The sequence below is a fragment of the Chiloscyllium plagiosum genome, chromosome 12 (genome assembly GCF_004010195.1).
Source record: "Chiloscyllium plagiosum isolate BGI_BamShark_2017 chromosome 12, ASM401019v2, whole genome shotgun sequence".
Lineage (NCBI taxonomy): Eukaryota > Metazoa > Chordata > Chondrichthyes > Orectolobiformes > Hemiscylliidae > Chiloscyllium > Chiloscyllium plagiosum.
In genome coordinates this window covers 29,091,503-29,107,060 of record NC_057721.1, presented here as the reverse complement: position 1 = coordinate 29,107,060, position 15,558 = coordinate 29,091,503, and the positions used below count along the sequence as shown (strand labels likewise).

The following is a 15,558-nucleotide window of genomic DNA, read 5'->3' as shown; positions in this document are numbered from 1 at the left end:
GAGGAGGGACTCAGCACCGCCTTCTTGACCTACAATCTTCTTCCCGACCTCTCCGCCCCCACCCCCTCTCCGACCTATCACCCTCACCTTAACCTCCTTCCACCTATCGCATTCCCAACGCCCCTCCCCCAAGTCCCTCCTCCCTACCTTTTATCTTAGCCTGCTGGGCACACCCTCCTCATTCCTGAAGAAGGTTTTTATGCCCGAAACGTCAATTCTCCTGCTCCTTTGATGCTGCCTGACCTGCTGCACTTTTCCAGCAACACATTTTTCAGCTCTGATCTCCGGCATCTGCAGTCCTCATTTTCTTCTAGTCAAATCTCATTTAGCCAGCTCTGAGGAATACAGTCCCAAATTCTTCAATCGATCTTCTGAGTTCATTCCTGAAATCATTCTTGTACATCTCTTCTGCACTCAGCCTAGTATATGTAATTCTTTACTGAAGTGTAGAACTGTCAGCAGTACTCTAGCTGCGGTTCAACTAGCATCTTGTACAAGTTTAGGATAACCTTCTTGATTTTGTACTCTCTGTTATAAACAAAGCTAGAATACTGTATGCTTTGTTTACTGCTGTCCACCAGTCCTGCCATCTTCAATAAGAACATAAGAAATAGGAGCAGGAGTAGGCCATTTGGCCCCTTAAGTCCTCCCACCATTCAACGAGATCATGGCTGACCTCCAGACCCCAACTCCTCCTCCGTGCCATCCCATTGCAGCCCTTAATTCCTGATATTTCAAAGATCTATCAACCTCTTCTTTTAAATACTTGCAGTAATCTCACCATCACAATTTACTGAGGTAGAGAATTCCACTCATTTCCCCTCACAATCTTGTCTATTTTTCTCAGGTTACCCCACATTCCTTTAAACTGTAATAAATAAAGACCTAACTTGTTTAGCCATTCTTGATAAGTCAGCCATTTCAACCCAGAAATCAACCTAATGAATCTCTTGAATGGCAAACGCATTTCCTGTCCAACTCAATTTCTTCTCATTAGCACCTTACTTATCTGTTATCTTTGGGATGTTTATAGTGTCCTTCACTATGAAGGCCGATGCAAAGTATTTCAGTTATTTAAATGTTTAAATTATCTGCCATCTCCCTGTTATCTGTAACTAATTTCCCAGTTACATCCTCTAAGTATCCCACGTTCACTTTAGCTACTTTTGTTTTATATATAATTAGAAACATTTGCCATGTTTTGATATTTCTTGTCAATGTCTTTTTGTTATCAGTTTTTCCCCTCTTTATTAATTGTTCAGTCATCTGCTGCTTGTTCTTTTTAAAAACAAATTCCCAATTGTCTGGCCTAACATTAGATTTTGCTCCTTTGTATGCCTTTTATTTTGACTGGATACTCTTCTTGACCGCCATTGTTAATCATGGATTGTCCATCCTTCTCATTGAGTTCTTCTTGTTGATTGAAATATATTTTTGCTTAGCATAATGAAATATATGGTCTTATACTGCTCATTCACTGACCTTTCCACTCTGCTTTAGATAATAATATCTTCATGCCATTGGAATTGTCCTTGTGTAAGTTGAGGACACTGGTTTGAGACTCAAGTTGCTTCTACTCAAACTGAATTTGAAATTCTACTATGTTGTGATTATTACCTCCTACAGGATTCTTAAACAAGAGACCTGATAGTAATCTGATCTCATTGTACGTTACTAGATCTGTAATATCTTGCTAATGATTTGTGCATGTTTACACTCAGGTCTTCTTCTACATACCCTCTAGCATAGTTTTTATTTTATACTGTCTCTCCACATTTACAATATTAACAATTTTATATGATCTGCAACCTTTTAAAATGTCCCCCGTAAACACCATGGTTTAGATCACTAATATGTCGTGAAAAGCAAGGGTCCCAATACCAACCCTCAGCGAACTCCACTATAAACTTTCCTCCAGCCCAAACAAAATCCCCGAACCATTACTCTCTGTTTTCTATCACTCAGCTAATTTTGTGTTTACATTGCTGCTGCTTTTATCCCATGAGCTCAAATTTTTCTCACGGGTCTGTTGTGCAGCATGGTATCCAATAGCTCTTGGAATCCATATATGCTACGTCAACAGCTTTCTCCCATCAATCCTCTCTGTTACACATTTTTAAAATTCCAGCAAGTTAGTAAAGCATGATTTTCCCTGAAGAGACCCATGCTGGATTTTCTTAATTAACCTACACTTATTTATATGACTATTCATTTATCCTGATTTACTGTTTTTAGAGGTTTCCCCTCAACTGAAGTTAAAATGATTGATATGTCATTTCTGGAATCCCTGAAACCATTTTTAAACAAGGACATAGTGTTTGCTACTCTCCAATCCTCTGACATCCCTCCTGAATTTAAGGAAGACTTAAGAATAACCAATGCCACCACAGTTTCCACTTAAGAACAGACCGTTTAAGACCACCTCCTTACCAAAGTTGAACTCCTCTCGTGACTGAATTTCTTCCTCTGTCCCCAGCACCTGGGTAGGACCTATTTTCTTGGTAAAGATAGATGCAATTTATTCATTGAGTACCTCAGCTTTGCCCTGATTCCATGTGTAAATCTCCTTTTATTTTTTGGATTTTTAATCAGCCTGTCCTTTCAACTACCCTTTTATTACTGATGTGTCTTTGGAAGACCTTGGAATTACCTTGAATATTAGCTGTCAGTGTCTTTCCATAACTCCCCATTCCTTTTAATTGGTGTTTCAGCTGTCTTCTGAAACCTGGTTCTTAATTGTACTTTCTACCAGACACCTGTCAGAAGGACAGTTTTTTTTTCAATCAAGCAAGAATGGGATCTGTTTGACAGAATATGTCTTGACTGTGCCAGGATGTTTCATTTTTTAGCTACTGTTTTGTCCCTACCAACCCTTGGCTCCATTCTATCTGGACTGGCTCTATTCTATCCGATCCAGCTCCATTCTTGCCCCATTGAACACAGCATTTTTTCCCCCATTGTATCAGAAAAATATCTCTTTCCTGATGGAATAATTTAATTGGAGCGAAGATGATATCTTGGGATAATATTGTCACATTGGCATTAAGTGATTATTTACGAGAACTGTTTCCCAGTTGTGAACTTCTGTATGTCACTAATTTGAGAACCCGTGGACAAACAATGCAGCATTTAGTTCCTTCGTAACTGAAATAATTTCATGGAGGCCAGTATTTCATGACTAAGACATCCTTTTCATGAAAAGCTCACCTTAAACCTATGCCCTCTAGTTTTAGACTCCCCTACCCTAGGGAAAAGACCTTCGCTATTCACCCTTTCCATGCCCCTCATTATTTTATAAACTTCTATGAGGTCACATCTCAACCTCTGACACTTCATGAAAAATAGCCCCAGCCTATTCAGCCTCTCCCTATAGCTCTAACCCTGGCAACAACCTTGTAAATCTTTACTGAACCCTTGTAAGTTTTGCAACCTGCTCCTTCCAGCAAGGAGAGCAGAATTGTACACAGTATTCCAAAAGTGGCCCAACTAATGTCCTGTACAGCTGCAACATATCCTCCCAACTCTTATGCTGACCAATAAAGGCAAGTGTGCCAAATGCCACCTTCACTACCCCCTCTACCAGACACTTCACTTCCGAGGAACAATAAACATGCACTCCACGGTCTCTTTGCAAGGCCTTGATTTTTTTTTAAGTAGCCCTAGAAGGGGTTTGTAGTCTGTTACTATTGCAAGTTTACATCTATAAAAGTATCGGGGGAATTTTGTCTGCAGGACCTTACCATTAAGTGTGTTAGTCATGCCCTGATTTGCTCTACCAACATGCAATGTTTATCTAGATTAACCTCCATCTACGACTCTGGCACATTTGCCCACCTGATCAAGGTCTTGTACTCTGGGCTAACCTTCTTCGCTGTTCACTGCACCACCAGTTTTGGTGTCACCTGCAAACTTATTAACAGTACCTGCTCTATTCACATCCAAATCATTTATATAAATGATAAATAGCAATGGACCCAGCACCGATTTTTTGCAGCACACCGCTGGTCACAGGCTTCCCCTGGATGTCTTTGGAGGAATTCAGTCAGTATCTGGCGGCAGCCTTCACTCAGGACAATCACTCTTGCTCCCCATTGTAATATGCCGTCCTCAACAGTGATCTGGTCTTACTGCGTCCATGAAAGGTTTCAATTCTGGTTGTGATGGCCTTTCTGTTTCCTCTATCACTACAGCTGTTTTATTTTGACAGGAAGGAATTATCTTGTGTCCACAGTTGGATGTGGTAATTGGTGACTGGAAGGGTAGGCACCACCAGTGGTGTGCCTGTCAGTGGGAGGCAAGTCATGGTATCCGCATTTGTCACTTGGCCTTCTGGATTGTGTTCCAAATTGTAATTACATGCCCTTAGAGTAAAGGCCCCCCATTGAATTCAACCAGAACCTATAGATGACACGGCCTTGACTTTTTTAAGTAGCCCTAGAAGGGGTTTGTGGAATTTTACCAATACAAATTTATATCTGTAAAAGTATTGGTGGAACTTTGTCACACCAAAGATGACCATATTTGTGTTCGGCATCAGCCAAAGTCTGGGAAGCGAATGTTATTAGGCGTTTCTCTCAGTTGGGCCATTTGTGAGCCAACACTATGCTGATACCATATGGGGAGGTATTGCATGTCAGAATAACATCTCACTTGGAATCTTGTGGGCTAAGACTTTAGACAGTGATAGCTGCTTTTCACTTCTCTAAACTTTACTTCTTGGCTACGTGATCATTTCTAAGGCTGACCTTTTCAATAGCAGATAGAAAGGGGCCAGGTTACGTATGCATTTTCCATAATAGTTCACTGAACCAAGAAAAGACCTAAGCTCTGGAACAGATATGGGAGCCTGGGCACCTTTTGATTGAAGGATAAAGTGAGGGCAATGGGTGAAACCTGGTCTTGTAAACTCTGTTGCCCAAGAAGGTCGCTTGGGTGTCTGGAACGCACATTTTTCGCTTCTGAAGTGTACATCCACCAGGGAGAAATGTCTTAAGGACTATGTCCAAGTTCTCCAAGTGCTCTTATTGGCATTCTTGGTTATTAGCACATCATCCAGATAAATGGCGACCTGTTCAGATTTGTAAAATGTTCTCCGTCGTCCTCTGAAAAAGGGTGCAGGCTGATGATACCCCCAATTGCAGTCTTATATACAGGTACAAACCCTTGTGTATTAATTGTGGCATACAGTGTTGCAACCGCAGGTACGCGTGGCTCACGTCCAGCTTCATTAAGGACACCCATTCCCCCCAGTTTTGTGTACAAGCCTCTGTGTGGGATTTGGTATTTATCCAGCTGCAAGAAGCAGTTTATCGTTTGCTTAAAATTCCCACAAAGGCAAACCGGCTAGTCAGGATTCATAATCAGTACGGTGAGTGCTGCCCATTCCATAGACTGTACTGGTTTGATGGTTCCTTTCCTTTCAAGCCTCCTGATTTCTGTCTCTACTTTTGCACGTAAAGCAAATGGCACTACGTGGAATTTGCAGAATATTGAAACTGGTTCCTGGTCAGAGGGTGGCCTTGACCCCTTTTGATAGTCCCTAGACCTTCTTGAAAAATCTCTGGGTATTTAATTAGAACTTTGCTAAGGCAGCCATTTGAGCCAATCAAGTGAATCTTTCTGAACCAATTCCACCCCATCAAATTTGGGCCTGAGCCTTTTACTACAATTAGTGTTAACTGCATCAACCGCTTCTCAAAGGAGACTGAAACCAAAGTCATACCTTTAATTGGTCACAGTTCCCCGGTGTACATTCTCAGGCTATCTGAGGTCTGGTATGTGAACGTAAAGGTTGGAGTCCAGAGTGGATCTTGTTAAAGACTGTTTTGTGATCGTTAATTCAGCTGTGCCAGTATCAACCTCTGTTAGACTCAGGGGACCAGGTAACCAAGCACTTATTTTGATAAGTTCTGAATAGGCTGTTGCTAATCATTTTAACTGTTCCAAACCTGATGTAGGTGAACTTTCCAGGGTGTGTATTCTCTTGGATATCAGCCTATGAGTTATTTTACTCAAGTCAGACCTTGTAGGATTCCTTTGCTGTCTCAAGCCCACATACTGGCAGCAACTACAATAGCTTGCCAGTCTGGACTCTGAAGAACACTTTAGCTATTTGGCCGAGGCACGGCTTTGTTTTGGGGTTTTACTGTGTGCTGATTGCCATCCCTCTGCTCAGGATATGTCCTGCATGAGGCTATGCAGTTGCCTACACTCAAGTGGTGTTCCCCAAGCTCAGTCAGACAGGTCAGGGTGTCCACTTCCATCGGGATGCCCTGTAGCTCCTGCTCCTCTTGTCACATTTTCTAATGACAAAGCCAGTTGTATTGCCTGTTTGAAATCCAGTTGGGCTTCAGCTAGTTGACACTTATATGGTTAAGTCATTAATCCCAAGTACCAAACGGTTTCTCCTCATCTCATCTCAGGGTTAACCCAAAATCATATGCCTCAGCCAGTCATACTAACTTTGTCAAAAATCCGCATAAGGATTCCCCAAGTTCTTGAACTGCCAAATAAAGCCAATAGCAAGTTTTGAGAAGATTTCTAGCTCCAGTTGAGGTTCTGGATGTAAGTTTGCTCGCTGAGCTGGAAACTTTATTTTCAGACATTTCGTCACCATACTAGGTAACATCATCAGTGAGCCTCCAGTGAAGCACTAGTGATATGGCCTGCTTTTTATTTGTGTGTTTAGGGATTCTTGGGTTGGTGATGTCATTTCCTGTTCTTTTTCTCAGGGGGTTGTAAATGGGATCCAAGTCAATGTGTTTGTTGATAGTTTGTTTGGGTTGGAATGCCATCCTTCTAGAAATTCTTGTGCATGTCTGTTTGGCTTGACCTAGGATAGATGTGTTGTCCCAGTCGAAATAGTATCCTTCCTCATCTGTATGTAAAGATACGAGTGAGAGTGGGCCATGTCTTTATGTGGCTAGTTGATGTTCATGTATCCTAGTGGCTAGATTTCTGCCTGTTTGTCTAATGTAGTTTTTGTTACGGTTCTTGCAAGGTATTTTGTAAATGACATTAGTTTTGCTTGTTGCCTGTATCGTGTCTTTCAAGTTCATTAGCTGCTGTTTTACACATTGATCTGAATCCCATTTACCACCCCTGAGGAAAAGAACATCACCACACGAAATCACATCACCAACCCAAGGAAGCCTAAACACACAAAGCAGGCCATATCACCAGTGCTTCACTGATGATGTTACCTAGTATGGTGACAAAATGTCTGAAAATGAACCTCCTAGCTCAGTGAGCAAGCTTACATCCAAAGCCAATAGTGTCTCAGAATTAGAGCAAGCTTGGGATCATAATATTCCTTAACTAATTGCATCAACTGTTGAAAGGTTTTAGTATCTGGTGCCTAAGGGAAAGTTAGGCTCCTTGAAAGACTGTGGATTTGCAATTGTTGCTTTTCATTGCCAATGTCATTTGCCCAGAAAGAAAAACACGTTCTTTTCACATTCTGGGGCCACTCTTCAAGTCAACAAGTCAACAGATCAAACAAGTCAACTTCCCAAAAAATGTCATGATGCCAGAAGTGCTTACCCCAACTCAAAGGTGACTGTTGCAAGCAAATTTTCTTTAGGAGCATACTGTTTTTTCATAAACACTGAAATAACTTCACAGAGCAAATATCCTGCCACCAAGTCACCCTTTATTTACACGTGGGTGTCCTTGACACTGATCCAGTTCCCTCAGAGCCAATCCCTAGATTGCGTAGAATCCCTAAGATGCCTGTTTTATACCTGTCAGCCAGGACTTTCTGATTGGGGTTGCTAACCTGGGCCAGTCAGAGAACTCGTATTCCATGAGATCCACCTGGATAACCTTGTTCCAATCACCACAATAATGGAACTGAGCGACCTTGGTTTGATATCAAAACTGCTCCAACTGATGCCAGAAATTGTTATGAGTTGGTCTAGAATTTTGCCAAAATGGAAAGCAGTATTGTCTCCTAATGAAACACTCTGGTCAAGAATTTCCTTTTCCATTTCATATGCTATAATATATCCCAATGATAGACATACACTTCTTTCTCTGATAAATTGTGATTATTACATCCAAGTGCTTGTTATTTCAAATGCGTATTCTGTACATTTGTTTTACTGTCCTATGTTGACTTCCAGCTCGCCCAAAATCCTTATTCGTGTGCTTAAATGCCTCAGTGCTTTCTCAATCTCAACATTGTAATCTCTTACACTGTTACAAACCACAGTTCTTCTTCCTTCCTCAAAAGTTACTTCTCTGGCTTATTGCACACTTCATCTTACTTATTACCCCTACTGGCAGCTGTTACAACTACACTCTTCCCATTCATCCTCCTCCTCGAATTTTTCATTTCTTTCATTCAAGATGTTAAATTACAGATTTGAGACGGCCCAGGGAATCCTTTATGGACTCAGACCTGTCAGCCTTTCTTTCTTGTTTCGTCCCGGACTGTTTGGAATAAAAAACCTCTTACAGACAGTTTAGTTTAATTTTAGTGATCCCCTTTATTTACCAATAGCAACACTGTTACAACATAACACTGATACCTGTAAGCTAAACTAACTAAGTTCTAATAACCTAGGAGAATAGGGTGCCAGCTTTTCAAGTGCCCCAGCAGGCTACTCCGATGTATTGATACAAAGTGGCTTCCTTTATACAAACAAGTTTACAAAAACATTGCACATTCTTAATTAGACAGATAACAGTGGAAAAACAATTCATAAAGAAGTTAATTGATAGATCTGTGTACGCTCACCTAATCACTTGTACAGACCCTAAGCCATACATCAGGTGGGAAAAACATACTCAGCCAAGTTAGGCGCTTGCTCGCAAGATAAACTCCTATCATTAAAGAGGTACCAGTCTGAGCTAATTGGAGAGCGCAGCTCACATGTCAGATACCATTGTTTACAAAATGGCTTCTTAGCAAGGAGCTGGAAATGTGTTGCTGGAAAAGCACAGCAGGTCAGGCAGCATCCAAGGAACAGGAGAATCGACATTTCGGGCATGAGCTCTTCTTCAGGAATCAAGGAGGACAAACTTTTGACAATAAAATGGCTTCCTGACACATTATGCCAGAATCTCTTCAATATTAGGCCTAGAATAATTTCTAAGGTAGGAGCAGACTCCTGCTTTTTAAGCGCTGAATCATTCTGTACCTGAGACTGAGATGTTATGTAAAGTTGCATTTAAACTGATTCATTTGTCTTTGAATTAAACATGCTTTCTTTTCAGCGCTGTGATTCAGATTCAAATAACACATAATATCTGATTAGTTAGAATTGACAGTTGGGCAGTCTGTAAGGTCTGTAGAGTGGTCTGCAAGAACAGCAAGTAAGTTAAAGCTTCACGAATATTACCTTTTACAGAGCTTGTATTTAATAACCGATAATGGTTACTCAATATCATCGCCAAGTCCTAAAATGCAATTAAGTTCAATCCATAGCAGGTAAGTAATGACTTTTCAATGGCTTCAACAGCCTTAGCATTAAAATGGTCTCTCTCTCTCTCTAGTGTCCTTTTGAACTCTCAAGTCAGGGTCTTGTAATAGCAAAAATGTTTTTCTTTCTGTGTCTGCCCAGCTTGCAAGGGTAAAAAGAATTCATTATAATTGACAGAATTGACCATCAATTACAAGGCTTTTGATAGTACTGAATTTCGTTTCATGGTCAGAATCAAACACTTTCATTAATTTCACAAGGGAATAGCCGTGAGTGTTATCACTTGGTATCCTGTTTACACAGATTCACTGATGCTAAGACAAATGTTCTTAATTGCCTTAGAGCATCCTGTTATCACTTGGTGAGCACAGATGTTTTTACCTTTTGCATACCTTGAGTTCCCCCTTTTTCTGAGCCTTCCAGCCTGTCTTATTTTCTCGTGTTTAGCAAACGTGTTCTATAATTCAGCATTACATTTTAGTCTGAATGTTTAAAGGCAAGGTTTAAGCCTCTAGCTTTTCTCAAAGATATCTTTCAAAAAACCTAATGAACTTGACCAAACACTTGGTGATCCCTCCAAATCTCTCCTTGTCTTGCCTGCAGTGATGTTTGTCCAGCATAAATACTGTAGAAATTTGAGGTGCTGTGCTCCAGTTTCTTTCTGTCCAAGGATGTTAGACAGCTCAGGCATGAAAGGAGTAGAGAGAATTTTTGTTTTCCCTTTAACAGTCCTGGATTTTGTTGCTGTTATACTATCAGCCCATGGAAACTTGTGAGTTTAATCTCGGTTCTGCAAACAATTAACTGTATCTTCACAGGTGGAATCATGGCTTAAATGTTACAGCGAGGGTTTAACACCAGAATGTTTGCCGTGTGCACATTAACACAGAAATCATGAAGTTGCAGCCTGTCGTCCACTGGTCCATCACAGGTTGCACTAGCGATCCTCCAACCTGTAGAACCAATAATTAATTAAATCAGTTGGTCAAATGAGAATTTTCCTCATTTCCACTCTCACATCATTATTAAAAATCGTTATAAAAGTATGATTTATTCAATTAAAGTTTTAAACTATGGTCTGATTAACAAGTAAAACAGATCTGTCCTTAAAAATAATTTTATGTTGGAGTGTTGTTTAATATTTACATTAGAATTAGTTGCATTCTTTAATTTAACAAGTTATTTTCTCTGATACTTTAATTTAACATTCTGTAGAACATTGCTCTATTTAATGTATTTTTTAAAAGTAATTTTATTTTAGTACCATCTCTAAGTAATTGAAAATTCTTTAATGTAATTGGCTACTTGGATAGTAACACTGTGCCTCCAAGCTGGAAATCTCCATTAAATAATGGAACAATCAATTGCGGGGTGACACCAAGTAAAGGTCTCACCGCAGATCACAAGATCTTTCAGCAGGGTTTTCTTTGAAGTCAGCAGTGAGCATCTTTTCTTCCCTCCTGACCACAGCATTCAGATTAATGTCTCCTGTAAGTTGCATACAGAGTACTCAGAAAACCAGAAAGTATCAATCTGTTAACATCGTACCGTCGGTTCTGCTATAACGCGGTAGTTCTGCTCTCGTGCAACCCCAGGTTATAAGAAAATCACATGATATCAGCACTGTTGAAACTAATGGTGCCAGAATTGCATTATAACCAATACACGCTATAAAAATTTGCACTGTAGAAACAGTGCTCCCAATTCCTCAATCTTGTTATAGCAAATTCACATCAATGAAATGTGCATTATCGCAGATAAGTTTAAAGTTTAGCACATTTAAACACATGCACAATGGAAGCAATATAAAGGGGGCATTAAGTTGGAAGGATAGACTTTGCATTCTTCTGATTAGTTTCCAGCCAAATCAGAATACTGAGCAATGTGAAAAGCCCAATCCTACTAAAAATAAGCTTTAGATGAAATATATAATCTCTTTATAATTTTGAAAAGTAAACTGATCAGATAACTTATGCAGGAGGAAATATTGGTTTTGTTTTGCTGGAGACACTTTCAACGTATTATTTTGTTAGCTTACCACCCCTTACTGATTTCAGAATTGCTTTATAGGAGACCTAAGCTTAAAAAATGTAATTTTTTTTGCTTTAAAGTTGATTCATTTGTACTGTGTATCAGGTGTGAAGTTAATTAGAAAATGAGGTCTGCAGATGCTGGAGATCAGAGATGGAAATGTGTTGCTGGAGAAGAATCGACATTTTGGGCATTAGCCCTTCTTCAGGAAGTTAATTACTCTTGTGTTAGGTCAATAAAAATATAGCTTTATATTTTAAAGATTTTTCTGTATCAATTTTTGTTTATAGCCCATTTTAATTGTTTATCAGTTTTAAATTATTCAATCAGTAAAATGTAGAAATTTACTTTTATCTCCAAATCTAAACCTTTGTTTTGCTTTGATTGATTTAAGTAACCTGGGATTATGTAATAGGTGTCAAGAACTGAAGTTTTGTGAGGCAAGATAATTTTCAATTTTTTTTTAGTTTTTATTAAAATTGAACCACTTGCCCACTTTAGACTGTTCTTCTGTATTAATATGTTTGTCAATATTAATGTGCTAATATCTACTATCCAATTTCAAATTACTCTGGTATGTTTCACTGTTGCACTCATGGAGTTTTTATGATTTTTGAAGTAAGAAATTAAGGTAAATGTATTATGGATTTTTTTCTTTGTTCTGAAAGTTGCTAAAATTCAGAAAACTTACTTGGAGGCCTTTGTTCCAAATACTGCACCAGTAGTAATCTGTTTAATTTTGTATTTACTTTTAAAATCAAAATGTTTACAGTTCATAGGACATGTATCTACAGGACACTTTTTATTAATTAAAAAAAATGACAGTAGCAGTTTAAAAGTATCTTCAAGGAACTTTACCGAGATGGTACTTGAAGTATGAATTACTGATATCTAACTGTGTTCCAAGGGTTCTATATTTCTGAATACTGCACCTCAACGATCACTTTCTGAAATGTTTTAATAATGTGAAAAGTACTGAAAATTAGAGTGGTCAAGGATATTGTAACAGATTATCATGAATTCTGTACTAGAGGGAAATAAATGTATTCCTAGTCTAAAAACAATGCTGTGAAAAATCTATGATAGCCAATAGTAATAATGGTTGATAACAATCTACTTCTTTTAGCTGATAATTGTAGTGAGTATATAGAGGTTAACTAAATAAACTGCATTTTTTATTGTACATTTTTTCCATGTCAAATATAATGTTGTGAAAGTAAACATTTCCCTTAATTTTTATAGTTCAAGAAGTGACTTCAGAACACATTGATGGACATCATATTCTCGTAGAAGTTCAAGAGACTGTCTTTGTCGATTCTGCTATCAATTCTGGTCCCCACTTTGTCTCTGGTGATACAGACTCTGTTGTAATACAGGATGTCATTGAAGATGTTGTCGCTGAAGATATTGTTGCTGAAGATGTTCACTGCCCTGATATTATTGAGGAGCCAGAAACCATTATTGTACCTGAACAAGTACTGGACACTGATGTTGCCACAGAGGAAACCTTGACTACAGTCCCTGAAGATGTTTTGGCTTCCGACATCAACTCAGAGACCATTTGTGTATCAGAACATGTCCTGACAAGCGAAGATGTGTCTGATATGGCTACTGTTGAGCAAGTTGCTGTCACAGAGGCTGAAATAGTCACAGGCACCTTGTCACCTGACGTTGAAGAAGTTCTAGTGGCCGATCCTGCTACAGAGACTGAGATAGACACACGGAGTTTACATGTTCAGAATCGAGAGACCGTTCCAGTCACCATTGAGGCTCCAGTAGGAAATAAAGACACCAGTGAGGATTATTTAATGATTTCCTGTAAGTGACGAGAGAGGTAGGCCTTTGGCACATGGAAAATGAAATATTAATGGACTTTATTCTTGTATCTCTGAAAAGTAGCTGAATTAATTGTTCAGCATATTATATATTGTGTATAGTTTAAAAAATCACACAACACCAGGTTATGGTCCAACAGGTTTAATTGAAAGCACTAACTTTCAGAGGATTGCTCCTTCGTCAGGTGGTTGTGGAGTACACAATTGTAAGACTTGTGTACAGACAGAATTTATAGCAAATGTTTACAGTGTGATGTAACTGAAATTATACATTGAAAAATACCTTGATTGTTTGTTAAGTCTCTCATCTGTTAGAGTGACCATGTTAGTTTCACTTCTTTCATATGTAAATCACAAAGCTTTTTTTAAAAGTTACATTCTCAGGTTAACCTTAACAATTGGTGTCAGCCCAGATAATATGTTGAAGGTGGTAAGCCTCCTGTGTGCTGTTGTCCGTGCCATACTGTTTAGACTGATTCTAATCTAAAAAATGAGTTAACAGAGTCTTGCATGGATTCATGCAGTTTTTGAGTTGAGGCCCTCCCTATGGGTACTGAACTTAGCTATCAGCCTCTGCTCAGCCACTTTTCACTGCTGCTTGTCCTGAAGTCTGCCTTGGAGGACGGTCACCCGAAGGTCCGAGGTCAAATGTCCTGGACCGCTGAAGTGTTCCCCAACTGGGAGGGAACACTCCTGTCTGTTGATTGTTGTGTGGTGCCCATTAATCCATTGCCATAGCTTCTGCTCGGTTTCACCAATGTACCAAATCATATATTGTATAGGAGACATGGAGGCTGAAACACTTGCAACTTATGACTAAAATGCGGGAAGAATAAATTGAATTTATTATAGAGAGTTTAAGTTTATAATTATAGATTACCTTACTAAGCCGCTGTGGCTTCTATCTCCAAAATCAGACTCAGTGTTGCAGGTGAGCAAATATTGCTACAAATCTTTGAGTTACTTCTTTTAGCAACTCCTCCATCCTAATGATTTTTTAGAGACCTTGTATTCAGTAAATAACGGTTTAATTGTTTCCATCTTAGTTTTTTTTCAAGTCCTGAAATTTGCATTAAATTGCATCTTGATGTTAACAATCAATGGTGTATCCTTGATTCAGTAGTCACACTAAAGTCTGGATGAGAAGATTGTCAGCTCATGTTATGTAGTGGTGCTCACCTATTTAGACAAATGTTATTGAGCTATTCTGGAGCTCCTTAAATGAGTCTTTATATTGTTTTTGATTCCTTGACACCCTCTGCTAGGACAGGGTTTCTGAGGTATCATTCGTACCTAGGACTTAACTTTTATCTTTTTTTTGTGCGGGAGGCTGAACAATGAGTGTCAACAACCTAAATGAATGTCAGACGATCAAAGCTTAATTTTATAATACAAGCCTCTATGCTTAATTGTTATCAAAATGAATAATTTCGTTTTAAATTAACCAGTTGTGTTCATTTGTATAAATTTACTTGAGGATTAGCTTTCTTTATCAATATGTATTTAGAGTGTGAGAAATTGGCTCTTGTTAAAAATGTTGTCTGATCTATTACTTCATTTATTGAAATCTTGCGCTGTCCTGTTCCTTCAAAGCTTTACCCATTGCTCATTTGCAAGAATCATTGTGATAGGGTAGTGAAGCAAAATAACACATACTTAAGAGATCAGAACAGTCAACCAACTGTGTTTTTTAAAACCTGGTGCAGATATTCAGGCCCAAAATTCTTGCTTAGGTACTTAAATGCTGCAGAATTTATTTTTTCTGTATTTTTCATTTCAACTATTGTTAATATCCAAAGCTATCACTTTTTATATCCTTTTGTCTCAGCAGTTTAATAGTGTATATTTCCCAACTGAGTTGTTGAGCCTGAAGATTAGTTTTTAAGTCTATTCAATATTCTCTGCATGCATCCTGGACAGATTCATGTAAACCATCTTTTTAAAAAAAATCATGCAAGGGAACATACTGTGTGGTTGAGTTGTTGAGAAAGCATCTTCATAGATTCACTCAGTATCTGGTTATAGTTCGTAGCACAGTCTAGTAGTTATATTATCAGTTTTCAGTCCTTGGAGCTAACTGTCCCAATTATCTTGAGTAGAGAAATATGTTAACATTTCCTGATTATTCTGTTGCACTGTCCAGAACCTCAACCGTGCTATACATTTTAAATTTTGTTTTAGCTTGTCTTAACTGTGTAGTATTTTTTTTATTAGTATTTTCAGTTTTGCTAATTAAATAGTAGTTTCATCTAGCAAAATTTAAATGG

At 38.7% G+C, this 15,558-nt stretch overlaps 1 protein-coding gene across 3 annotated transcripts in view; it reads left to right on the top strand.

Annotated features, from left to right (window-relative positions):
• Nucleotides 1-15,558, top strand: part of LOC122555088 (zinc finger X-chromosomal protein-like) — a 51,652-nt gene that overhangs the window by 17,699 nt on the left and 18,395 nt on the right. For 2 of the 3 annotated variants that reach the window (XM_043700762.1, XM_043700763.1), the window contains exon 4: nucleotides 12,699-13,274. In XM_043700762.1, the coding sequence (XP_043556697.1) occupies nucleotides 12,699-13,274 (576 nt within the window). The remainder of the gene's footprint in view (nucleotides 1-12,698; nucleotides 13,275-15,558) is intronic. The other variant, XM_043700764.1, reaches the window with a different exon arrangement.